The sequence below is a fragment of the Solanum lycopersicum genome, chromosome 3, assembly GCF_036512215.1.
Source record: "Solanum lycopersicum chromosome 3, SLM_r2.1".
NCBI lineage: Eukaryota > Viridiplantae > Streptophyta > Magnoliopsida > Solanales > Solanaceae > Solanum > Solanum lycopersicum.
The window spans coordinates 2858955-2886645 of record NC_090802.1 but is presented as its reverse complement, the minus strand read 5'-3'; the positions used below and the strand labels follow the sequence as shown (position 1 = coordinate 2886645).

The 27691-nt window shown below is 27.5% G+C and overlaps 1 protein-coding gene across 1 annotated transcript; it reads left to right on the top strand.

Moving 5' to 3' along the window:
• Positions 1-4560: 4560 nt before the first annotated feature.
• Positions 4561-6604, top strand: CRF4 (cytokinin response factor 4). The gene has a single exon (XM_004234136.5). The coding sequence runs from the start codon at positions 5113-5115 to the stop codon at positions 6301-6303; it is 1191 nt and encodes a 396-aa protein (XP_004234184.1). The 5' UTR covers positions 4561-5112; the 3' UTR covers positions 6304-6604.
• Positions 6605-27691: the final 21087 nt, after the last annotated feature.

The window sequence follows — 27691 nt, the reverse complement described above, 5'->3', positions numbered from 1 at the left end:
AAGTAAATTAAATTTAAAATCCTCTACTAATATATTATAATATCACTATTCTAGATTTTACAGGTCATAAAATTCTAATGTTTATTTCGCTTTTAATTACTAAAAATTCGTGACAAATATAAGGTCACGTTCTTATAACAATATAAATATAATAACATATTTAAAATTATATCTTATTTCATGAAATATTTGTTAGTTTGACTGTTTTATATTAATATTAATTAATAACACATAAATTAAAATAAAGAATATATTATGATTTAGTCATACTTAGCCTGAAATCAGGCTGTGCCGCTCTAGGCCCTATCTCCAAACTCTTTAAAATCCACTAGTGTCTAGTTAATTAATATTATATTGAATTGATTAATTTTTTAAACGATACTTAAATATATAATTATTCATCTAAAAGAGCTAAATGAGTAAATTCCAAATAAAAATAAAATGGATCCACTATATAAAAATTTACGATTCATATTAAGCTAGTATATTGCCCCAAGTTTTCAAATACTCTTTAAGTAAAATATATTTGGGTGAAATTTTATAATGTGTTTGATTCAAAATTTTTATTAGTACTTGGTTATTTATTAGATAAATGATATATACCAATTCGTTTTAAATATTATTAAAATATTCATAAATTTATTTACTATTATTTTGTAGTTTTGTCAAGAATAACCTTATAATATAATTGATATTTAAGAATAACACAATAACAATATAGGCAAGGCATTACATTAATACCATACTCAAATTAGAACTTAAACTTTCAAGGCGATAGTAACAAATATTAGTTGAAATTAATAAATAATGACTATTTTTTTTTATAAAAATATAAAAGTTAAGGTAATTTTTTTTAATTTTCAAATATTAGAACTTGGCCCAAATAATAAAAATTCTAGTATTTGATGTCACGATCCAAACCGTCATGAATGTCACCCACACTAATCGTGCGGTGCGATAATTATTACTACAACCTAACCAAGCAACTTAACAAAAAATTAGATATTTAAAGATACAAAAGCAGTCTTAAATAACTAAATTATTTATCATGGAACTAAACAAATGAATTAACACAAATGTGGACATACAACCCCTAGAACCTAAAAATCATTGTACCAAAACTCTATTAATGACAAACCTAAGAACAAGGGGTACAACCCCAAAACTAACAACAACTTAACCAATAGTCCGAGTCCAAAAAGGGTGAACTTAAACAAAGAGAACTCAAGGCAGTCCAGAAGAACTAGCTCACCCTTGAATTCGAACAGAAACTGATCTTCTAAACAAGGTTTGTCAATAATCGGCGGAAGTCGTCTTATACTCAACAAAAATAAGAGCAACAATATAACCATGTAACATACTGTATATCAACAACATTGATTAACATAAGCTTCGTAGCATAAGAGAACCACACCACAACCATTATTAAAGTCCACTTGTGCAATGCATGAACGGAGTTCCACTCTCCAACTCACATGAAGTAGAACTCTATGAGAAGTCATAAGGCATAGTTCATATACAATAAATACAATTATCACAAGTAGTTGGTCCTCTAGCGTAACCTAATGCAATAGTCCTCTCATTGAATCCAAACTCAAATTATTAGTGCGCTGGTGTGATACAGGATCCCATATAGCTTGTCGAAACGTGACAATTCGATCTTATAATTGTGCCAAAATGTGGCAACCCGATCATATATTTATTCTGAAAAGTGGTAACCCGATCCAAGTTAGCTTGTCAGAACATGATAATCCGATCCTATTAACACACCACAATCACATTCACAAGTACATCATCAAGATCATACAATAAGAGGTGATTCATGGCTTACAATTATTCGTTCATACTCATTTACATAACATGTGGTCAATAATACAATATTCACATACATATGCACTATAATGAAGCAATAACAAACATATATCACACCATTATCAAATCACAACCATCACCTATCTCGAATCCAAGCTTGAATCTCCTAATTCGATTCAAGTTAGGTTGTCGGAACGTGACAATATGATCCTATCAACACACCATAATCACATACACAAGTACATTATCGGGATCATATAACAAGAGGTGATTCATGACTTATAATTATTCGTTCATACTCATTTACATAGAGTATGGTCAATAATACAATATTCGCATCCATACATGCATTATAATGAAGCAATAACAAACATATATCACACTAACATGAAAATCACAGCCATCACCTACCTCAAATCCTAGCTTGAATCCCCTAAGACTCCTGAATCTTCGCTTTTTTGAAATTCTTTTCGCTTGTTCTAGGTCTACAACAATTAATCTACACAAGGATCAACAATCAATAGTCTAATCAATTAGAATTATACAAACTCAATAACCCTAAACCACACCCAAGATCATAAAATCCAAATTCGGTTTTTCCCACCATAATTCTTAGATCAAAATCCTTCCCCATCGATATAACCAAAGAAAATAGGTTCTACGAATTGAAAAATGAATTCGGAGAGTTAAAACTTTACCTTTAGCCTAAAAATGGTGAAAACTGTTAATAACTCAAATGGGGTCGCCTCCTTATCCCTAGAAGTCAAAAATACCAAATATGATCGTTTTATGGCTTACTAGCGACTTTAAATCGCGTCTGGCCCGCTCCAGCGGACCCATCCCACTTCAGGGTCGCTGCTCTAGCGGTCCCGACGAAGGCAGAATTTACTCTGAACCTACTTTATAAATAATTTTCTATCCCTTTCGACCTACGTGGCACTAGCTTAAAAAAAGGTCAACGCGCGCTGTGCCCACAAGATAGTGTCACGTAGTTCGAAAAGTGATAGAAAATTATTTATAAAATAAGTTCAGGGGTAATAGGATCTTAGTATAGTATAAGTGTATCTCTGATATTTCGAACATAAGTTGGGGATAATTGTGCATTTTTCCTTTTAATAATCTACTACTCATAAAATCCCATCAAAAATTAAAACAAGAAATGTGAATTAAACCGTTTTTAAATATATAAATACGTTATATCAACTTTTTTAAAAAAATAAAAATTAAATCACATAAAATTCATAAAAGAGAGTACAATTTTTAAATGTAACCTCATTATCATAAGCTTAAAATGAAAATGCATGTGAAACGCTACATACAAAATTATTCAAAAAATATAATTTTAAATTTGTCGGTATATACGTCTTTAATTAAAAAAAAAAAGATGTTGGCATATATATTCATCACAACAGATTATATTCATGCATACTCAAACTATTTAATTTGTTTATTTTTATTTGATACAATTTTAATCTATCCAAAAAAGGTAAAACACAACTTTGAAAGATATTTAATCTTATGTTCTTATTTTACTCCGAGTATATCGTTACAGAATTTTTTAGTATATAAACACATCATTCGTTCCTTTTTAAATAGAACAAAAACAAAATTTGAAAATAGCATAAGTTGCAAAAATGTGAATAGAATTTTTAAAACTCCACATCTTCACTCGTTTAAAGTGAACATACACATAAAAACACTTGATATATTTTAAACAATGAAATGATGATTATAAATTATATTATTATCATTCGTTTAAAATGAAAATACAAGTAAAATAATAAATATAGTCAATGAAAATGATAATTATAGTTATATCATCATCACGAGTTTTAAATGAAAATACACGTGAAACGCTCAACAGAACCGTTAAAAATAATTATTATAAATTGTATCATTATCACTTGTTTAAAAGGAAAATACAGATAAAACGCATGACATAACCAATAAAAACAATAATTTTAAATTGTATCATCAACACTTGTTTTAAAATGTTCGATATAACCAATGAAAATAAAAATTATAAATTGTATTATTATCACTCATTTAAAATTAAATAGTATACATAAAAATACTCGATTTAATCAGTGCAAACAATCAATATAATTTGTATCATTGTCACTTATTCAAAATGAAAAAACATATAAAACGCTCAATATAATTTTAAATATTTGTATAACGATAATTTTAAATCTTGTACATCACATTAACTTGACCCAAAATCTAGTGGGATGAAGTTCAATTTATGGTTTTGAACCTAGTTTTTATTTTTTGTTGAAATACAATAAATATTAAATTAAAGCTAAAATTAATTTAAACATACTTATAAAATGTTTAGGGAATGGAAGAAAATAATAATTAAGTGAAGATTAATTATGTAAAAATCAGTTATTTAATTGGTCAAAGAGCTGAGTTATTGGCATTGACCAATATATTTTAACCGGGCCGGGTATCCTGGGCCTCACGTGACCGTCCACACGTACTTCGAGAAATATACAATTAGGTGCTGATTCAGCAACGTTAGAAGTTAACTCTCATTGGACCAACGCCGTTAGTGGGGCCCACATACCCCAATGTTTTAATCACTGACGGCGTTAAAGATGTGGCGAATCGGGGTTTATTTACCGTCGATGTTACCGGAATCTTTGGTTACTAGCCGGTGACTGAGATATTTTCACAGAATCTGATGAGTAGGAATGTATTAATGAGTATTTTTCCTTTTTTTTAAAAAAAACTTTTAATTATGGAATAAATAAAAATGAAGAAAATAAAATTTAAAAAATTGGTGTGCTTGTAATTAATTTTCTAATTTCGGCTGGTTGGATCCTATATAAAACAGCAATTGAGCCAGTTTCAGACACAACTTTGTCTCTCTAAAATCCCCACACTCATGTTTCTCTCTCTTAATCAGCATCTCACTGTTTTTCACCGTTCAAAAAGGACTATAAACATCATCACCTTATTCAACCATTTGGATTCATTAGTGTGTTTTTTTCTGTTACTTTCTCTATTTTTGTAGTTCGATTTCTTTTTTTTTTAATCCTCTCAGGCTTTGTTGTTCTCCGTGTGGGACTGACTGTGGGTGTGTTTCTCATCTTTTGATGTTTTGGGTCTTTTTTTTTGTCAGTGAATGATCGTGTTTTAAGCTTCTCTTTGACGGTTCCATTGCTCGTTCTCATCTATTAAGTGTGCTACTTTTTGTGGTGTCACTCTCAAAGCAATCCATCTTTTATCTTTCTTTCTTTCCTTTTTAATCAATCAGGCTTAGCATTGAAAAATAACCAATCGAAGATTTATTCGATGGATTATCATTCGCTGTGTCCGATCAAATACACTGAGCATCGGAATGTTATTAGAAAAGTTACTAAACCATCTTTGGTGAAATCAAAAAAACTCTCAGAAGCTGCAAAATCCTCTCAGTTGAATCCCTCTGTTCCAAGGACTGTTCGGATTTCTGTGACAGACCCAGACGCAACCGATTCTTCAAGCGATGAAGAAGACCTGCTTTTTGGACGGCGACGGGTGAAAAAGTACATCAATGAAATCAGTATTGAAACTGCCGTCAAGTGTGAAGTTAGCAGTGGAAATGGCAAAACGGTGAATAAAAGAGCACCAGAGCCTCTTCAGACTAAGCAGAAGCCAATGAAAGTTCAGCCTCCTCCATCGGCTGGTGCTGCTAGGAAGTTCCGCGGTGTGCGTCAACGGCCGTGGGGTAAATGGGCGGCTGAGATCAGGGACCCAGCTCGCCGTGTTCGGCTTTGGTTGGGAACTTACGATACTGCTGAAGAAGCTGCTATGGTTTATGACAACGCTGCTATTAAGCTCCGTGGTCCCGATGCTTTAACAAACTTCAGCACTCCTGCCAAGGCCGAGCCAGAACCAGAACCAGAGCCAGAGCCCGAAATCAGTGCTCTGTCTCACTCCGGCTATGAATCCGGGAATGAGTCCCGTAACATCCCCTCTCCAACTTCTGTTTTACGGTGTACAATGAGCCAATCAGAAAGCGGGTCCGGCCAGGTTCATGTTTCGGAAGAGTGTCCTTCGGTTCAAGGATCGATGGAATGTGAGCAAACGGTTCAACCGTTTGTTCAATGTGCTGCTGAACCGCTGATTCCATCAGCGATTCCGCAGGACGTTGAGGAATGTCAGGGCGAGACCAGCATGATTCCTGATTACTCAAGCGATTACTTGCCAACAGATATTCCATTCTTAAATGATTTTTTCAATTTCGATGGTTCAGCAGCTGAGCAAACGTTACTTGAGGACTCAACTATGACAGCCGTAACATCAACAACAACAACAACAACACCAAACGAATTTGGCGATTTGTGCAACGATTCATTGGATTTTGGGAATGATTTCTTGTTTAACGATGCTGATTTCGCTGAATTCGGCAGTTTTGATGATCTGGGTGATTTAGGAATGGATGATTTTTCTCAAGACAACAGTGTTGTTGATTATTCCAGTGTTGATTCTCTGTTAGCAATTTGAATTTCATTTCAAACACTGTCTCCCGGCTTGCTACTCTTTAGTGGCAAATTTTGTCTACCGGCGACAGCAACAAATCGGCTATAGTTTTATTTATTTATTTATTATTATTAGTATATTAGGATTAGTATAATTTATTTGTTTTAGAATCTCCGTGAAAGTGAATGAAGTGAAGAGTGGAGTTTATTATAGAAAAATTATATTTATTTATTTTTAGAATAAGTAGAGATGGCCTTGGAAAGAGTTGTATAAAGAACTCTACAGAAAATCTTATAATCTTTAGTGAAATTCAGTTGTTCTAGTATCTTTTCTTATTACGTTATTTTTATTCAAATACTATTTATAATTATTATAATTCTAATAAGGAATAGTTTTAATGAGTATGTACATGAATCCTATATTAAATTTTTTTTATTTGATATTCAATATTTATTTGAAAGACTAATTATAAATATGAATAAAGTTCAGTGCATAAAGATGATTCACAAAATTTAAATTTAAAATTTTTGATTAAAAATAATTAGTAATCCATATAAATATAGTTATGATATTTGCCAAAGTGGCATTCTCTTTTCCACATACCATTAAGCGTGATTTACGGGTTTTGTTTTCAACTGACCGGGTCAAGTTTTATGTGCTTTAAGCTTAACCCGTGTGAAGCTAAATACGTCTATTGGGTTTATGATAAGCACTAAACAGAAAAGTTTTTTTTGTAATTTTTTGTGGAATTTGAATATCAAAATGAGTATTGCCTCCGTCCTCAAATATTTGTCATGTTGTGCTTATCAAAAGTTAAATTGATTAATTTATAAAAGTAAATTATATTATATTATATTATATTATTTTGATATTTTAAATGAAAAATTAGATATTCTAAAACTATATGAAAAGTACTATAAATTACAATTCTCATATTAATATTATGAAAAGATGCATCTTAAAATATTAGTTAAAGTTTTTATAATTTAACTCTAAAAATAAAAATAATAACAAATAATACCAGACGAAAAAAATATAATGCAACACCTAAAATATATTATTTTTCTACATTTATATGTACCAAAGAAGTAGCGGCTGGAGATTATGACGAAAATAATCTAAGCTAATAGTAACAACAACTAACAACAATAATAATAGCAATTAATGTGGACAATAAATAGAAGAGACAAGAATTCTTGGCGAACTAATAAAAGAAATAAATGAAAATGATATTTTGCAGATTTTGTATGTTTTTTAGGTATTACAATTAAAATTTCTTTAAGCGAATAGCATTAAACTGTTTTTTTTATGTTTTTTTTTTTGAGTGACCTGCTAATCAATAATTATGATATCATATTTTGCCAAACTTGTATTTTTTTTTTAAAAAAAAAAAGTGTTGATGTTTTCTAAATGAGTGTTTAATTATAAAAAATGAGATATTTGATCAAAAAAAAAAATCTGAGAAAATAATTGTTTTCGGAAGGTGGCATACCAAACACAAATTGATTCCCACAAAAAAAAATTTAAAAATAATTTTTAGAAAAACATTTAATTTTTTTTTTAGAAATTTGATCATACAGACTATGAGATTGTTATTTATGTTATTTCACTTGAGAATTTGATCGTGGGATAAGTAATTCTCACATATCATTAGTATAATAACTTAGCTCAATACATTGATAGTCTTTTTTAAGTCTCCTATAAACCCAATTACACGTTAGTTTGTTTTTGTTATAAAAATTTAATAAATAATAGTAATAATAACAACGATAATAGCAACTACTATGAGGCAATAAATAGAAGAGACAAGAATTCTTAGCCAACTAATAAAATAATAAATAAAAATGATTTTTTCAGAATTTTTTTGTTTTATTAGGTATTAAAATTAAAATTTCTTTTGAAATGATAAAACTGAAAAATATTTGTAAGTGCCTACTAATCTAATAATTATGATTTCATATTTGGTCAAACTAGTATTTTCTAAAAGTGTTTATATTTTTCTAAAAAGTGCTTATTTATAAAAAGTGAAATATTTGATCATTTGGGGAAAATAAATATTTTTTGAAAAGTAGCATACCAAATACAAATTGATTCCCAAAAAAAAATAAAAAATTAAAAGCAAGTTTAAGAAAATCATTTAGATCTTTTGTTTTTAGAAATTTGGTTAGTATAATAATTTAGCTCAATACTTTGATAGTTCTTTTTAAGTCCCGTTTAATCCCATTTCCATTTTTTTTTAAAAAAATCTGTTAATAAAACTAAAAATTTATCATTTTAACATCATATTTAACTTGTTTCTTAATTTGTTATCAAATGTGAGTGTAACAAGTAAAGCTATAAAAAAGAGTCGGTTCAGCCCCACTCAGCTTAAGCCTCGCGGGCCAAAGTATTTTAAAGGGCTAGGAGGGCTGACTCTTTATTCAGAACGGTCTGAAAATGTTCAATTCAATTCAATCCTACAAGGGTCGAGGGTTGGGGCCGACTAGCCTATTTTCTTTTTTTTCTTTTCAGACTTACAATTTTTATAATATCAAGAAAATGAGAAGATTTACAAATCAAATATGACATCTTATGGTGTTTTCTTTTTATATAAAAGTCTAGTGTAATTAGCATGTATCTCGCATACCAGATACACGAGAGAGAAAAGAGAGTGACAAACAACATTGGAGAGAGGCGATCGCACGATATTTGTCTATGCATCTTAAATATATGCGAATCTACTTGAATAGAGTGTATCTAGAACAGAGTAACCTAATTTTGAGTCCATATATTTCGAGGTACATGTATCTGGATGTACCAAAATCTGATAAGATTCATAATATTACAACATATAGTGTAAGATACCCTTAAATAAAAAGTTTTGATCAATGATCTGACCCCGACCCCACCCCTATCAAGTCTCAAGGCCAAAAAGCTTATATGAGTCGAGCTTATAAGCCCTAGTATTAAAGGGCCTTGAAAAATCCTACTCCAAGCCTACCTCAAAACGGATTGGATTGAACTGACCCCATGGCTAAGCCCATTTTGACGGTTCTAGTGACAAATTAAAACAATTAAATACTTTCTCCGTCTCATTTTATGTGGCATAATTTCCTTTTTGGTCGGTCCAAAGAAGAATGTCACATTTCCTTATATGATAAGTATCTAAAGATATCATTTCTCTTTTACCCTTATTGGGCCCACTTAATTTTCTAATACATTTATAAGGAGAGAGAAAAACGAGTTACTTTTTTGAAGGGAATTTGATTAATATTTCAAAATCTTCATTATAAGTTAAACTCGATATTAGATCAAATATTGCCATATAAAATGAGACGAAAGGAGTACTTTCTTAATTCTTCGAAAAGAACATATGTAATAATGTACTTGAAGTACATAAGGGTATAAACAAGGCCAAATTATTACAACATATAGACTTGATGCAATGTCCTCAATGACAGATATTTCTCATATACAAAGTAAATATATGGTGAAACACAATTTAGCAGATTAACATCTAAATCTATTAAGAACAATGACATTTCAGTTAATTTCAAGCTGTGCCATCTGTCCTACCTCGATAATTATTTTCTGTACTATCCTTATTTGTCAATTTTACACTTGACTTAATTTTGTAAAAAGTTGAACTACATGATTTTTCAAAACAAAATATGTTTAATATTTTTATATTTATATTGTTAATTGAATAAAGAATTTTTGTTTCAGACAAAAGCCTTAATAACTTTCTTAAAGTGGGCTGTTTGAATTTAATTTTATATATATAACTGACTCATATCAATAAGACAACAATTTTGCTTATGTGTCCTTTTTTTTTGCAAGAAAATCGACATGTTTATTTGTTTTCATCAACATATATTTAGTTTTGACCCTATTGACTTCCAACGAATATTATAATCTTCAAAATAATAAATTATATTTTGTCTATATCATCTTTATTCATCATATTATATTGTATTGTTACTATGAGTATAATTTTATTATGATTGTTACTTAAAATGTATTGTATTATAGTATGAAAACTCCTTATTTTATCGAACAACCGATTTTGTGTTTTTATAATATCTTTTTTTCACTTATATCCTTACATAATATTTCATACATCTTACCCTACGTTATTTAATTTAATCAAACCTATTATCCTAAAATACAGTAATAAAGGATATTCATAAAAATTTATAAATTACAATATAGTATGATACAATCAAAATAAATAATAAAAATGTTATTAAATAGCAACAAACAACACAGTCTAGCCAAATATTATATCTATTATACAGTACAATAGAATATAATACAATACAATATAATACATTATGAAATAATAGATAACAATGATCTAACGGAGTGTTAAGGTGACACCATATGGGTTCATTAGATATACTTTCACAAAAGAATCGCACTGTGTATATAAATTCAAACTTTTTTTTAAAAAAATAATATATATATATATATATAGTTGCCCTTTAACTTTATGTGGAAACACAAGTTTAATCAATAAAGATCCATTGTATTTGGTGGACAAGTCAATTTTCGTATGGATACCTCATAGAGCTTCTTTAATTTATTATTATAAATTTGCACTGCCTACTCTCCTTTTTATTTCGTTATTAAAGTAACGATAAATTTAGCAGAAATTAAGAGCTAAAGTTATGTTAAAAAAGTGAGATTTTAAAATAAAATAGTAGTATACTAACAATGATCAATTGTGTCATGGTTACCTTATGTTCTAACAAACGCAATAATAGACAAAAAAAAAAGTAGTTATGCCTCAATTTTATTGACAAAACCCCAGAATACATGGAAAATAATGTAGAGCAACAGTCCCAAAGTTTATAATCAGCCAATTATACAGTTCATAATTCCAATATACATAACCAACAAAAGTCAACCATGTCTTCTTCTTTTTTTTCTTGGTCAATGAGAAAAGAAAATTTTGCTTTCTTTATTTATTTTATTTCAAAATTTTGTGTGTGAAAGGGAATAAATTAGAGTATTAACATATATTTCCCACAGGCTAAAGGTCTCTAATAAAAAAGTTTGAGACAAATGAAATTTATGTGTGAGCCCTGAGTCATAAGCCACCAGACAAATATATAATAAAAGGGACAAATTTTTTGCAAATAAGTCACCATATTAGGACCCTCACAAATTATATGTCTATATTTGCAGACAATTTCGAGGAAAAGATATCTTTGAATCCACTTTATAATATTCAATTATGAGTAGATTAACATAAGTTATTTTCTCCAAATTGGGAATTATAAACATGCTTTTTATTAGGGTGGACACACGTCTCTTACTATATAATTAGTGGAAATTTATTGTAAACTTGATTTTTATTAGAGCTATGAGCTAATTATATTATATTTTTATATTTTTTTAAATTGAAAGATTTCTTACATTTGATGGAATTTGTATAAATTGTGTCTTAGTTTCGGATACATCATTCAGTATTTTGATATATAGTATACGTTTCCGATACAAGTAAAGTGGAATATTTGAAAATTTGAATGAGTATGATTTTTTTTTAATTTTTTCAAATGATAGAAAATTTTAGAGAACATGATGATAAATTAAGTCACGTATTTAGGTGATTTTCCTATAATTAATTCATATTAAAATCCAACAAAATTCAAATTCACGTTTTATAGAATTCAGTATATGAAAGTGGAAACGTATCTTTATTTTCTGTTTAAAAATTTAAAATTAAAACCTCTAATTAAATATGGTTAATTACCTATCACACCGGCCACTATCCATGTTGGTGAAGATATCAAAATAGGAGTATTTCTTATTACACTATAATAAAAATAACTTTTAGCAGCATTAAATATTAACATTAATAAAGAGCGCTAAAGTCTTTATCGGCATTAGTTAAGTGTCACTAGAATTAATGTTGCTAAAATTTTTAGGGACATATACAAAAAGTGTCAATTGCCGCTAAAATTATATATTCATTAAAAATTAAAAATTAATTATCGCTAACGATAACGATCATTTTTACTGTAATGTTAGTGTAGTAATTGGTATATGAAACTAAAAGAGGAGAGGAAAGGAGGGGGGTGGGGGAGGTCCCATTAGTTGTTCGTTGATCAAACAATCTTAATGGAGTATTAATGTATTATACTGTCATATTTTTATTTGGTTATAAATTCAGCAATAAGTTACACTATTGGGATTAGTAATTAATATAAATACGAAGTCATTTTTTAATTTGTGAAATGATGAAATAATAATACGAAAATCAATTACTGCGAGAAAAAACATCAACTTTTGAGAAACAAATAGTTTCTTCTTTATAAATTTTTAATACATATTATTTTGAATATAAAAAAATTAAATATTAACGTATTATCATATCAAACACGAAGAATTATCATATCAAACACGAAGAAAAAAGAGAAAATTTACTGTCGCTATTTTCAACTAATAGATTAGTTTAAATAAATGGTAGGACTAATTGATGATTGTTTTTTTTTTTTAATTTTTAAAAGTGATAAGATGGTTAATTATATTAATGACCTTTCCCACAAGTGGTTACTTTGATAATCCAACATAATAATTATGGATTAAATTGTGTTTCTCCTATGCATGTGTAGGATTCGCCTCCTTTTACATTACAATCATTACATCTCAATATTTCTAATCTTTACCTTTTCTTCTTCTATAATGATCATTGGCAAAATCAAAGTTTCACTCGTAATATTAATATAATTTAATTTGAGTCAATCTAACGAACACCTCAAAAAAGTGTTAATTATATTGAGACTTTTTTTATGATTAGTATGAAAAATCTGTAACAAACTTATTTTTCAATAAATTTTCATATAATTTTTTTTAAAAAAAATTCCTTATAATTTATAATTTTCAACAATAGTAACACCTTTCATTTTTGAAGGTAAATAGAAAATTCACTTCTTACTTTTTTTCCATCTTTCACGTTAGAGTTTAAATTATATCTAAATTCGAATGATGAAACGTTTTCAACAATTATAACTTCATATTAAGGAGAACTCAAATTTGAAATTTCCGTCTAAAAAAAATATATGAGAAATAGTCAGTTCAAACACTTGTCATGTAAATAAGAAAAACAGTAACATGCGAAGCTACAAAATCTGTTGACACGACACCTATCCGTCTAACCTTGAACGTATGACTGATTACTAATTTATTTTATTTATTTTTTGAATTTTTCTTGGTATCATATTAAGACAGTCATTAATTAATTGTATAAAATTAATTTTAAGAGGAGAAAAAATATTTCAAAATTTCTTAATTTATCTAAATACTTGATCGAACCCTTTCTAGTTTTTTATTTCTCTGTCATATGAAGTTTGGAATTTACGATAAAGCCCTTGAATTATTTAAATCTTTTATCTATCTGATTTTTCTGCACTTTCATTTACTTCCTCATTAATTACGAAATTGGCCTAGACAAATATCATTATTTTGTTTTGTCTTATATTTTGACATGTGTGATTGAAGATAATTTTTTAAAAAATATATAATTAATAATTAAACATAATTTATTAAACTTTATATAATTATAAGTTCTTTTATTAATAAAATTAAAAGTTCAAACATAAAATATAATTAAATCTAAAAGTTTGATTTTTTTAAAGCAAAACTAAGATGAAATATAAATTTAATAACATAAGGAGTGTCCCCCCACCCCACCCCACCCCACCCACCCCGTTTTCCCACCTTTTCTCCGTATCGTTATAAGATTTTTATGATTAATTTAAATTTATATTGTGTAAAATTATTAAAGTGCTCCCTACTATAACTAAATTCTCGATTAATTTAAAGGTCAAAGGTGGTTCGATAGTGTTAAAAAAAGATGTGTCTTAGGTCTCAAAATTTAATTGGATCTCATTTTTAATAATAATAAGTTATAAGTTATTGTTTTTTAACACATATTGCATAGTCCAATACTTCATTAAAATTAATTTAAAATAAGAATAATTATATTATCAATTGAAAAGTACAAGAAATCAATTATATAAAAGTTATTAACAATTCAAGTCTAAGGCTCCATTTGATTTTTGTTTTAGGCTATTAATATGCTTTAGCCGCTCCTACCAGAGCTTTTAGTTAAATTATGAATCTCTATGATTACCTTAAAATCTACATATATGGGAGCATTCATTAGTATGGTAGTATGCAAAATTCTTAAAAGTTGTATGCTTAAGATGCAAGTTATAATCATTGTTAACAAGACTTAAACTTCATTTTATTAGCCTTTGATCAGCTCCACATAATAATTTATAGAATGATCAATCACATGCGCGCATGCACACAACTGCTTATACTATCAATATATTAAAAATTAGCCAATTAACCGTTGATGTAGAAATTAGGTCTTAGGCCTAACTCACAACCCAAAAGCTAGCTCAAAGGGAGGAGGATTGTCCAAGCCTCATAAGGAGTCCACCCATCTCATTAACCATCGATGTGGGACTTTTGTCATTCTTTAACATTCCACTTCACGTCCAGTGCTTAGCACCTGGTGCGTAGGCAATTTTTGATTTTGGGGGGCCCCAACATCGGGTGAGACGGGCCCTGCTCTGATACCATGTGAAAATTAGGTCTTAGGCCTAACTCACACCCCAAAAGCTAGCTCGAAAAGAGGAGGATTGCCCAAGCCTCATAAGGAGTCCACCCATCTCATTAACCACCGATGTACGACTTTTGTCATTCTTTAACAATTCATGTTATTAAAAAAGTATATCTCAAATTATTTGTCGATTTCTAAGATCATAGTAAAATTCAGTTGATTTTTTATATTTGTACTTAAATGTTAATTTCCTTTTGAAAGTACAAAGATTATAATTACTAATATTCAGTAACGTAGTCATACACGCAGGTTTATCAATTTGAAATAGGAGGCCTTTCATAAAAAATTATACTTAAGTAAATTTTCTTAACAGAAAATTCTGACTTACTTTGGAATTAACATATTTATATACAAAAAATTTTGACTTAACCACTTTTAAAATAACATAGAGGAAAAAGTGGTCCTATCTAAGATTAGCATTAATCTATAACAATTACTCCAAAAATAATGATTGATATAGTAAAATTATCATTTTATTCTTATCAATTATTTTTTCTATTCATTTTTATTTGTCATTTTACGCTTTACGCAAGTTAATTTAATTAATTTTTAAAGTTAAATTATATTATATTAATTCGATATCTTAATTTGATAATCAAAAATTATACGAAAAGTATTATACATTGCAATTATTTGCATATCAATGATGAAAAATATATCTAAAATGTTGGTAAAAATTTTAAAATTTAACTCTAAAAGGGAAAAATGTGACAATTAATAGTGGACGGAGATAACATGAAGTTGATCAATTAAAATTTTAAAATTTTCAAATAAAAATCATTATCATTTCTCGATTTATAAAAATTAACAAATAAAAAAAAGGAGTAAAAGAATAAACAATTAATTTGAAATAAGAGTATTAGATTACAAAAAGTAGTAGAATGAATTCTATTTATGGGTTTTTGTTTATTTAATTACTCTCTCCTTTAGGAATCGTCTGTAATGTTATGTTTTTCAAAAGATAATTTAACGAATTTTTAAAATTAAATTAATTTATATTAATTTGATATTTTAAAAAAAATTAGATATTTTAAAACTATATGAAAAGTACTATAAAGAGCAATTTTTACATATTAATAAGATAAAAAAATACACCTTAAAATATTAATCAAAATTTTTATAATTTGACTGTAAATATAACATGACAAATAATACCAAACAAAAAAGAGTATATATAATATCAACCATATTAATATCATTATGATATTTATCAAACTGTAAATATTTAAAAATCTAGCAAACACACACAATTTATGTTATTTAAACAAAAAAACTGAAACTACCAATTTTCATATTTTAAATTATTTTTAAAAAATAATTTATCCAGTCATTGCTACAGTAACCTTTTCTTTTCAGATTTATTACCAGAGAAATGGCAGTAATAAAGTAAAAAGTTATAAGGAAAATTGAGGGGAAAAAATACACAATTTGGACCACGGCCGCTTAAAAGATATTGGATTTGTAACGAACTATAGGTTAAAAATTAATCATAAAAAATCTACAGAAAATCTACTAACAGACAGATTTGTCCATGTTATATATATGCAGAAGATTTTTAATACTAGAAAAGACAAATCAATAATACCATAAATATATTTTTCCTTCAAAGTTTTGCTGTAAATTTTGTCAATATTCTTCACAAGAAAAAAAAAAAAAAGATCATCACTGCCTTGTTGCAGCTTTGCGTTTGGGATTTTGGGAAAAGAGTATAGCGTTTCAAAAGATTTATAATATTAAGTCATTTAGAAAATATTTTTTAATATAAATATTATTCTTTCTGTCTCAAGTGCAATTTAATTTGATTTAACGTGAAATTTGAGAAATAAAGAAATATTCTCAAAACTTGGACTGATTTGAAAAAATTTGTAGATATTTGTTTGATTATAAATCATCCAATAGAAAAATATTACTCCCTTTATCCGCTTTTAGTTATTTTTTTTTCGCTTTTAGTTATTAGGATTTAAGAGTTAAATTATAAGAATTTTGATTAATATTTTATGATTTTTTTATTATATTGATATATAAAAATTATTATTTTGTATTTTGTACTACTTTTCGTATACTTTTTAAATACTTAATTTTTTTATTTATAAATATATCAAATTTATATAATCTACTTTATCTTTAAAAAATATAAATTTAACATGATAAATAAAAATAAATAAAAGTAATAGTTTTTGAACTAAATAAAAATAAAAAGTAATTATATATAAATTGATACAGAACTATGATGATGTAGGAATCGATATATTGAAGATTTTAGTAACTCTTTACACTAATAAAAAGTAGTAATATAATTCTGACTCCCATGGCAGAAAATATCCTCTTTCACTTTTAATTTACTTTTCGATATATTTTAAATTTTGAGATTTTAAATTTTGTTATTGATTAATAATTTTTAAAATATTTTAAATTATCAGTTATTATAATTTATACTTCTATTCAAAAATAGTCTTCAATTATATTATTTTCAAATGTTTAATAACACTTGCTTACTTAGTTCCTAATTTACTCAAATAATTGATTAGCATATTACACAAACATGTTCCTTAACTTAATTTCAGCGAACAACTATATCATCCTACTTTTAATGTGCACAAGTAGCTAGGCGCTTAAACTGACATAAAATTGAATCGAGTAAACATATGTGTTCTACATGATGTAGTACACGTAAGACGTCATGTAGGATACAAAATTGTCATGTAGGATGCATATGTTCATTTTGCTCAATTTCGTACAAGTTTAAGTGTCTACTTGTGCATACGCAAATTTAAGGTCATAATTGTCAACCGACTTCAAGTTAAGGGTTATATTTATGTATTATTCCTAATTAATTATAGTCATTTTTAAATTACATTTTTCAAGACATGTCTTTAATATATATATATATATATATTCAAAGGGTGATATAGTATATTACCTTTTTATCTATGTATAATTTTTAAAGAAATGTGCAAAGTAAATATTAGACATGTGTTATTAGACTAAAGAAATAGTACTTTTTACGTCGTTTATAAATACATTGATGAACTTTTTGCAGATGGAATCATAATTTTTATTGATTAAAAAATTTAAAATAAAAATAAGTAAATACAATTAAAATGTATAAGAAATTCAATATATAAAATATTATTTTTGTTATATTAATACCACTACTATATTTTTCATTACAGAGGGTTCAAATTGAATGAAATCCTCGATCCATATGAATTCATTTTTATTTTTGCTTTAGATAAGCGGCTTAATATACCACGTATTTTAAAATCAAAGAAATATATATTAAGGTGACAACAATTTGTTTATTTATTCATTTATCTATTTATTTATTTATGCCAATAGTATCCTTCATTTGTTCTAGTTTGTTAATTTCGTTTTGATTTTGTACAAAATTTTAAAAATAAATTTGATTGTTTAAAAGTTTTTATTGTGTTAAATTAAAGATATACATGTATATTATTTCAAAGTATTTTAAATTTTGTGCATGCTATTAGACATATCAAGGGAAAATCAAATTTAAAGAGTTACTTAAAAAAAAAACAGATTAAAAATATGAAATTTCGAAAATTGAAAAGGAGTGAGAAACAATTTTTTATACTTCAATACGTGGAAAATTATGAGATTTAAAATTTAAATTTTAATTAAAAAAAAAGAAAATTATATTCTTAAGCTATTATTTCTCATATGATTAAATTTTTAATTATAGTATCGGCCGATTCTATATTAGTGGAAATAATATATATGTAGTAAAATAAATCAAATTACACAAACAATTGGCTCATACTTTTCGCTCGTATAATAGATTCTATTTTTATGGTAAGTTGCTTATAATTATCCATAATGTAATATGGTGATAAAAAAAAAAGTAATATCGATTTTTTTTAAAAAAATTTAGTATGAATTATCAGTTTGAATGATTGACAATCTTTAAAATATCTATTTTTGTTAACTGTAAATATATTCTCAAACTTGCTTTATAAGTAAAATATATTTTTATATTCTAGCCAAGTGTGTAAGTGTTTTTAACAATTCGATAGTCTTTTTATCAAGAGCAATGTGCTTTTACAATAGTTTGAAAATTACTTAATATATGATGCGTAGTAGATTATATGTGAATCTAACTTTGAGTAGTTATGGGGAGGGTACTTTTAAGGCGGTTTATAGTACAAAAATGAAAGTAATAACTTGCATCAAATTTTGGTAGTTTTTTCATATACTTTTCTAAAGAAAAACCAAGAAAAGGTTACACCACCAAAATTTAATTACTCACTCTTTCCCTATCTATGTATTTTTTTTATTTTTTTGAGAGTTAAACATTTTAAGTTTAATTTGAAATTTATGTGTGGTTTCTTCACATTTTTTGAACAATACAAAAAGTACTATTGATCACAGTAACTAAAAGATATATGAAAATTTTACGATAAAAAAGACTTGTTTGAATTAAAATCCAAAAGGTACCACATAAATTTAGATGGAGAGAATATTATTTTTTACTCTGTCCAATCCCTTCTATTTTTCATGTATTTCTAAAATAGATTTTTTTTTCGTCACTTTTGATATAATAAAAAAATATAATATTTTTTTTTCATTTTTCACCATTAATATTAACATTTATTTTCAAAAACATATATTAATAGGGGATAGATTTATAAAATATCTATATAATTACTACTTTTTAATAACTACACCAACTTAAGTTATAACAGATAAAAATGAATAAAATAATACGAGTGAACCAGAGAATATTAGAGAGGGATAGTAATAACTAGTAGTCCACAAAAGGTATAGATTTTGTAAAATATTCTATACAATAATTAATAAATATATTAGAAGGGGAAAGTAAAAACTAGTACTCCACAAAAGGTATTTGTGGGATATTTGCTCAATTGCAATGCTGCTTATTTGAAAAGACAAAAGAGCTGTTAAAAATCATCATGTAATCATTATTTGCAAATCTAATAAAATACTATATATTCTTAAATTTAATTATAAATTTGTTTTAAATGCTTAATTAAGTAATGCATGCGTAGTTACATAATTCTTCAGTCTTTTCACGTTCTACAACTTCCTTTTCTTCCATTGTAATCATAATTTATTTTTATTTTATTTTTAAAAAATGATAACCTTAATAAAATTAATGGTTAGGTGAAGATTTGAAATGACAATATATATATATATAAACTGTAGAGTTATTACTAGAGTATGATACATAATTATAACCTGTGTTTGGACCGATAAATAAAGAAAAACATAAAGAGGCACACACAAATATTTAATACAAACACCACCTTCCTAGGACACTTATAAAAACTCTGTGGTCCATAATTCTACCAAGTATTAAATAATAATGTAGTGATATTATTTTTATCGTTATACAAATATTATGTTATATTAACGAAAAAAAATTATTTACGTCTAGCGGTTGAAAAGCTAAAGATAAATAAGTGATTTTTGACGAGAATAACTAAGCTGACATACTTTAAATTTAGTTATTACATGATAGAAATGGTTTTGGTATCTGATCACCAGAGTGTAGTTCATATGGCCCCTTTTTGATGTGGGAAAAAGATTGTGATAGCTAAGTTGACGAGTGACAATCAGCATAAAATCTGTTAATTTTTTGTGGCCTAATAACAATATATACTAAATTTCTACTACTAATTATGCCTCGTAAAGATAAACAAACATTGTATATTAATTGAATTGATGTGATAATAAGTTTTTTTTTTGTGTGTGTGTGATTTTGCCACAATTGCCTATATGAAAGCATCAAATTTCATACATAGAACAGTTCAAATTCCTCATTAAAGATTGACTTTGTGAAAGCAACAATACTTTTAGATCAAAAAAGAAAAATCAAATCCGTACAAAATAAAGTAGATATTGTAGGTATGACTTTTAACACAAGAACCATAATGCACGTTCTAGCTAATTAAAATCTTGCTAGGGATACTACCACTTAACTTTTTAGTAACTCTCGATATAATGACATTTACTCAATTATTTATTATAACAAAATGATCATTAGTGATATTTAATACTTAATTATTGTTAAATATATATTTTTAGTGGCAATTATCATTCTTTGTATATGTTCCTAAAACCTTTAGTTATATTGGTTCTAATGACACTTAACCAATGTTGGTAAAGACTTTTGCACTCTTTATTAGTGTCAATATTTAAGGCCGTTAAAAGTTATTTTTATTGTAGTGATTGTTAAATATTTTTACGATAATATTAATCTATTTGGCACTTATAATAGAACCACATATATTTGAAGGGTGTCAACTCACACTCATTCGTTGAAAAATTAGACTATGTAGCTAGAAAAGTATTCTTTATATATATATATATATATATATATATATATATATATATATATATATATATATATATATATATATATATATATATTACATATCGACAATTCTTAACTTCTACACAATCTTACTTCACTATAACAAAAATAACTTTTAGCGGTAATAAACATGGACACTAATAAAGAGAGCTAAAATCTCTACTGACATTAGTTAAGTGTCATTAGAACTAAAGTCGCTAAAGATTTTAGAAAAATACATAAATAACATTAATTGTCGTTAAAAATAAATATTCAGTGACAATTGAAAGTTAATCACCACTATTAATCATTTTTGATAAAATACTTCTTTATATTTTGATACACCTAATAAAATTTCTGACTCAGTCACTCGTTGTCGCGGTATCAGTAACATTGGTTTGTGGCACACATCTCCTGGCCTATTTAAGGTGAAATTAAAAGGTCCATAGCAAGGCTGAGAGAAAGAGTAAAGTAACTTCTATGACTAAGTCAAAAAATGTGGGCGATTTTATAAATCATACTGTAAAATTGGCCCCTCCATCTTAAACCTACTGGCTTGTTGACACTTTTAACTTCACAAAGAACAGAGAGCCTAAGACAGAAGCATAGACAATAGTACAATTCCAATATGTATTTGTGATGTACATCTAACACTAACATAATCAGAGCCGACTTTTGCCCTATATTGTAGCCTTCTGCTTTGCACAAATCAATGCACAAAATAGCTCAACTAGGGTCATAGTATGTATAGTTTCAAATTAAATTTTAGAAGAAAGAAGTAAAGTCAATACTGAAAGTTGTTTCAAATTTTAAAAAGACATCTTAACTTTGCAATCGTCCTATTATTCCACTAAAAAAGTACTTATTAGTGGCGACTTTAGTTGCATCTAACAGCTCTATTAGTCTCCCTAAAAGTACTTATTCGTGGCGATGTTGCCGCTAAAAGCTCTATTAGTCGCCACTAAAAATACTTATTAGTGGCGACTTTAACTGCCGCTAAAAGATCTACAACTCGCCACTAAAAGTACTTATTAGTGCCACTTCAGTTGCTGCTAAAAGCTCTATCAGTCGCCACTAAATGCCTTATTAGCGGCGACTTTAATTGCCGCTAAAAGCTCTATTAGTGGCCAGTAAAAGTATTTATTAGTGGCGACTTTAATTGCTGCTAAAAGCTCTACTAGTCGCCTCTAAAAGTATTTATTGTGGCGACTTTAGTTGCCGCTAAAAGCTCTATTAGTCGCCATTACAAGTAGCCGCAAAAGTTCTATTTTTCGCCAGTGAAAGTACTTTTTAGTAGCGACTTTATTTGCCTCTAGAGGTTAATTATATCATTTTTCGCCCACCTGACATAGAGAGTGGTGTGCACAACGAGCAACCTATTATAAATAATATAATTTTACTTTTTATAAATACTTTATTATAAAATACATGTTCTTATTTTTCATGTTATTTTAACTTGTTTTCTATTTTATTTTTTCTTTCTTATTCAAAGATCCATTCTCATCTCTATCTATTAAAGTTTCTTACTTTTAATGTCATCATTCTTATCACAACTTCATTTTCCTTTTTTATCACTGTTAATTTACTCTGTTTAATTTTAAATATTTTATCTAAATATTTTTTTAAATTTCGAACAATTTGATAAACCCATTAGATTTCAAGATGATTAGGAAATATCATATAGTTTTTTTTAAATCCGATTTCATTTAAGTTCTTTCAATTTTTTGGAAATTAATTGATTCTTTTAAAATTATCATTTCTAATTTTGAATTTATATGAAAATGAGTAGTTTATGATACATTTTAAATTTTCTTAGAAAAATAATTAATTTTGCTATCAACAATTCAATAAAGTCTAAAAAAAATAATATGAATTTTATAAAGAATTTGACCAGAAAAAGAAAAAAAAATAGGAGTATGGCTCAATTTGACATGGGGTGTAGGAGGTGAAGAAAAAAAGATAATGAAGGAATGAATCACTTGGAAGTGAGAGGTAGGAGATGTTGTGAAATTTAAAATAAATCAAAATTAAAAGTCAAAAAATAAGAGAAAAATTATATGACACGTGTTAATTTAATTTAAAATATACTTAGATGAATCTGAATAGAGAGGAAAACATGATGATACATAAAATATACACTTTTAAGCTGGATGATAATGTAGCTCAAAAAGTGGCATAACACTATTTTGAGACGACTATTAACGAAAACAATAATAGTTTTTTTTAACACAATCTTAAGCAGGAGAATCTTAAAAGAAGAAAAAAATACGATCAATCACCAATTAATCTTATTATTTCTCAAATAAAGATGAAACAAATAAATCAAGTAAATCATGTTTATGTATAATGCGAAAGACCCTAATATAGATCATTCCAACAAACATAGCATCGACGTATATAACTTAAATATGTTCCAAATATAGAGTCATTAATGAAAATAACGACCTCATGACAAAGTGTACGCAACACTAGTTATGAGGTCTAAATATATTATTGGTACGTATAATATATTTGAAACCAATAGCCACGTTTGTTACGTCTCTTTCATAAAAAAAAAAGATGTATTTATATATCTAGCTATTATATATGTACTATTTACATGTTATTTGACAATGCATATATTGTACGTACATTAATTTTGGGCTGCTTGATCCATCTTTTAATATACACACATGATACAATTCATTCTCTTGTTGGTGTGTGCATAAAAACTTGTCATCTGTACCTATAATGCAGCTGTCTAAATTAAACACAAAAATCTTTTACCATAACGTAATTTTGATATTTTTCTAAAAGTGTAAGTTATATACATCGTTAGGTAAGTCCTTTTATGGTTTCACTTAAAATTATGTGTTCTTTTAAACGTTTATTATTACTTTCATTAATTGTTGTTGTTTTAAACGTTTATTATTATTATTATTATTTTCATTAATGGTTACTTATTCAAACAACAAATATGTAGTCATGATACGTATAAACATTTCATTTAGATAGGTGTATTATTGTGAAATTAGGTCTTAGGCCTAACTCACACCCCAAAAGCTAGCTCAAGGATTGCCCAAGCCTTATAAGGAGTCCACTCATCTCATTAATCACCGATGTGGGACTTTTTGTCATTCTTTAACACCCCACCTCACGCCCAGTGCTTAGCATCTGGTGCGTGGACAATTTTAATTTTGGGGACCCCAACAGCGGACGAGACGGGCTCTACTCTGATATCATGTAAAATTAGGTTTTAGGCCTAACTCACACCCCAAAAGCTAGCTCAAAGGGAGGAGGATTGCCCAAGCCCGATAAGAAATCCACTCATCTCATTAATCACCGATATTTGTCATTCTTTAACGATTATAACTTCTTGTTTTTGCTCATGAGAAACTTTTAACTTTATATTGCAACGGAGTAATTACATTGCATGCACTTTCATCACAATGGAGAAATCTCTAGGGGATGTTACAAGAAGCTCTTATATAATTAACGGCAATAGCTAGAATCATTGACCTTACATAATTAGCGGCAATAGCTTAATTCCTTCTTAATACATATTTTTAGCAGCCGAACAATTAGCAGCAACATTAAATTTAATATCGATGAACTTTTGTTAGTATACGTTGTAGCGCTCTTTGTATTATAATATATATGTATTTATTGTCACTAAAAATTATTTTCGTAATTTCGTAATGAATTCTAGTACTAGCTCCCCCATGTAACTCTAATTCCTAACCACCCCTAAATCTAAATTAATAGTCAAAACAATAATCTTCAAAGGTTGACACTAATGAAGACTACTCTTTGATATGATTTGCCAGGTGTATAGTGTCCTCGCCACAAAAGCCAATGACACTTTTTTCCAAAACATAGAATAATAATTAAAAATTTAACTACTTTTGTATCAAACAGAAAATTAAGGACCTATATATCGGACTCCATACGTATAACTTTTGCTATCTACAGATAGAGTTTATATCGAAATTTAAATTTAACGAGGTCAATATATCATTATTCACTATCACTAATTTCAAAATTTAATACTTTCGAAAATATTAGATTCACTTAAATTCTGATACGAAACCCTATACGGGCGTGTGTGAGTATGTATGTATAGAGAGACAAATATGTTGAAAATTGTGTTAATGAAATGTTTTGATTACTTTTTATTATTTTTTTTGTGATTTTTGAATATTTAATAAAAAAAACATAATGAAGGAAGGGAACGTGAAAATGTTTTGTAAAAAACTTTATTTTATAATGATGAAGAGTCAAATAAATAGTAGGTATTATGAGTCACGTGGTTTGGGTCAGTTTGGTCCAAGTGGGTAAAAGCCCTGTACTAAATGGGCCCATTTTAATCAACTATTGACCCACCGACAACACGTTGATGGGCCCCGAGCCAGCGTTAAATATGGGTCGGGTCCGATCTTTTTTTTAAAAAAAATAATAATTCAAACCGACCCCTACTTTTCTCACAAAACGGATCTTGCCAACTTGTCATATAATCAAAATTGAGATTTGTGCAAAAAAAAATGTAAATCACATAGTAGAAAAAAACATAAATTAATACATTTTTAAAAATAATTACTGATTTTAGTGATACTTTTTGTTTATTATCATTTATATCAATATTGTGATAATTCTGTAATATGTATTAAAAATGAATTATGTATGCAATATATTTGAATTATAATTGTTTTTGAAATATATTATGTTTGTTTGGTAAAAAAATTGTCACGTTATATTAAAATGTGTGATAAATGTATTATCTATCATTAAAACTTGTATTATATTTGAATGATAAATTTATCTTTGTAATATGTATTAAACTTGTATTATAAATGAATTAAAAGTGGTTAAGTGAAAAAAATAAAATGTTATTGCTATAAATGATAAATATTTTTTTATTATAATATATTTATGTAAGTTTCCCAAAAAAGAAAGAAAGGTAGATCAAATGTTAAAATATCGGAAAATCTCAATATCTCGATTTATTATTTTAACTTTAATTTGTAATTATCTAGATCAGTGTTCGACGATAAATTGTAATCAATCAAGATAGAAGTCTTATTATTAATTAAGTGATATGTAGTGCTTGTGCATGATCATGCGGAACGTAAGAAGCACACTTTTTAAAAGATGGATAATTAGTTAGAAAAATACAAGGTGCATATCTTATAATACAATCATATTTATGTTCGAGGTCAATTAGGATAATTTTCATTGCAATAATGTCATTATTTAGTGATGTTCGAAATTACATTTATGATAACTAGAAAGAGAGAGTATATTTTTTAGCTTATTAATTTCCATTTTTAATAAAATAAGATTAGAGTTTGATGACCAACAAGTAACTGAAAGTCATTATAATTAAACTTTTGAATAATCGTGTAAAACTTTAGCAAGTTATTGAGATCCTTAGTCTAACTAGTAAAGTGTTAACAACCTTAATGACAAAACTCAAATTATATTGTTAACATAAATAAGGTACTCAATACTCTCAAATCGTTAAAATTATATCAATGGAATATTATTTCACGAAAAAAAAATTAGAAACTTTCGCTCATACTGAACAAACAAGATATTTAATATTCCCAAAATCGCTAAATACGCACAGCGCCTAGTATCCATTGTTTGCGGCTAGGACTACTGGGGTATCTAATCCCATTCGCTCCCCTAGCTTTCGTCTCTCAGTGTCAGTGTCGGCCCAGCAGAGTGCTTTCGCCGTTGGTGTTCTTTCCGATCTCTATGCATTTCACCGCTCCACCAGAAATTCCCTCTGCCCCTACCGTACTCTAGCTTGGTAGTATTTGAATATCGGGATCTGCGATATGATTTATAAAAAAGAAGAAAGAAAAGAAAGTGAACATTTTGAAAAAGACATGAAAAAGAACAAACCTCTAGCAACTTTTGATTGAGATCTTATTAATTTAACAATATTACATGCATGTAACAATAATAATATATGTCTCAACGTACTCTAAAGATGAACTCATAATTGTATCATAAATACATCACCCTTTTGGGGGGTTGACCTATAAATTAAAATACAAAAATAAAATAAAATATTATTTTAGAGTCTACATAGCCAATTGCCGAAAGCACAAAAATATTGCACGCCTAAATTCTTTAATTAAAAAGAAGAAGGAAAAGGTAGACCAAAAAACAGGAGAATGTTTTTTTGTTCTTTTTGTCTTATCGACATATTGGCCCTTCAAATATGGAATGCTATGTTATAATATAGTATGATTCTAGTAAGAATTCAAACAAAAATCTAAGAAAACAAGTATCAAAAAAAGGTTAAATATATCGATAACTTATTCGACTTGTCAGTAATTTCATTCAAAAATTTGAATTTTTATGTGATGTTTGAATTCATTACTTGAATATGTGATTAAGTATTTTTAGTTACACAATCTTCTAACTCAAATTTTAAATTTCCTGATAAAATTAAAAGTTATAGTGCATATAAT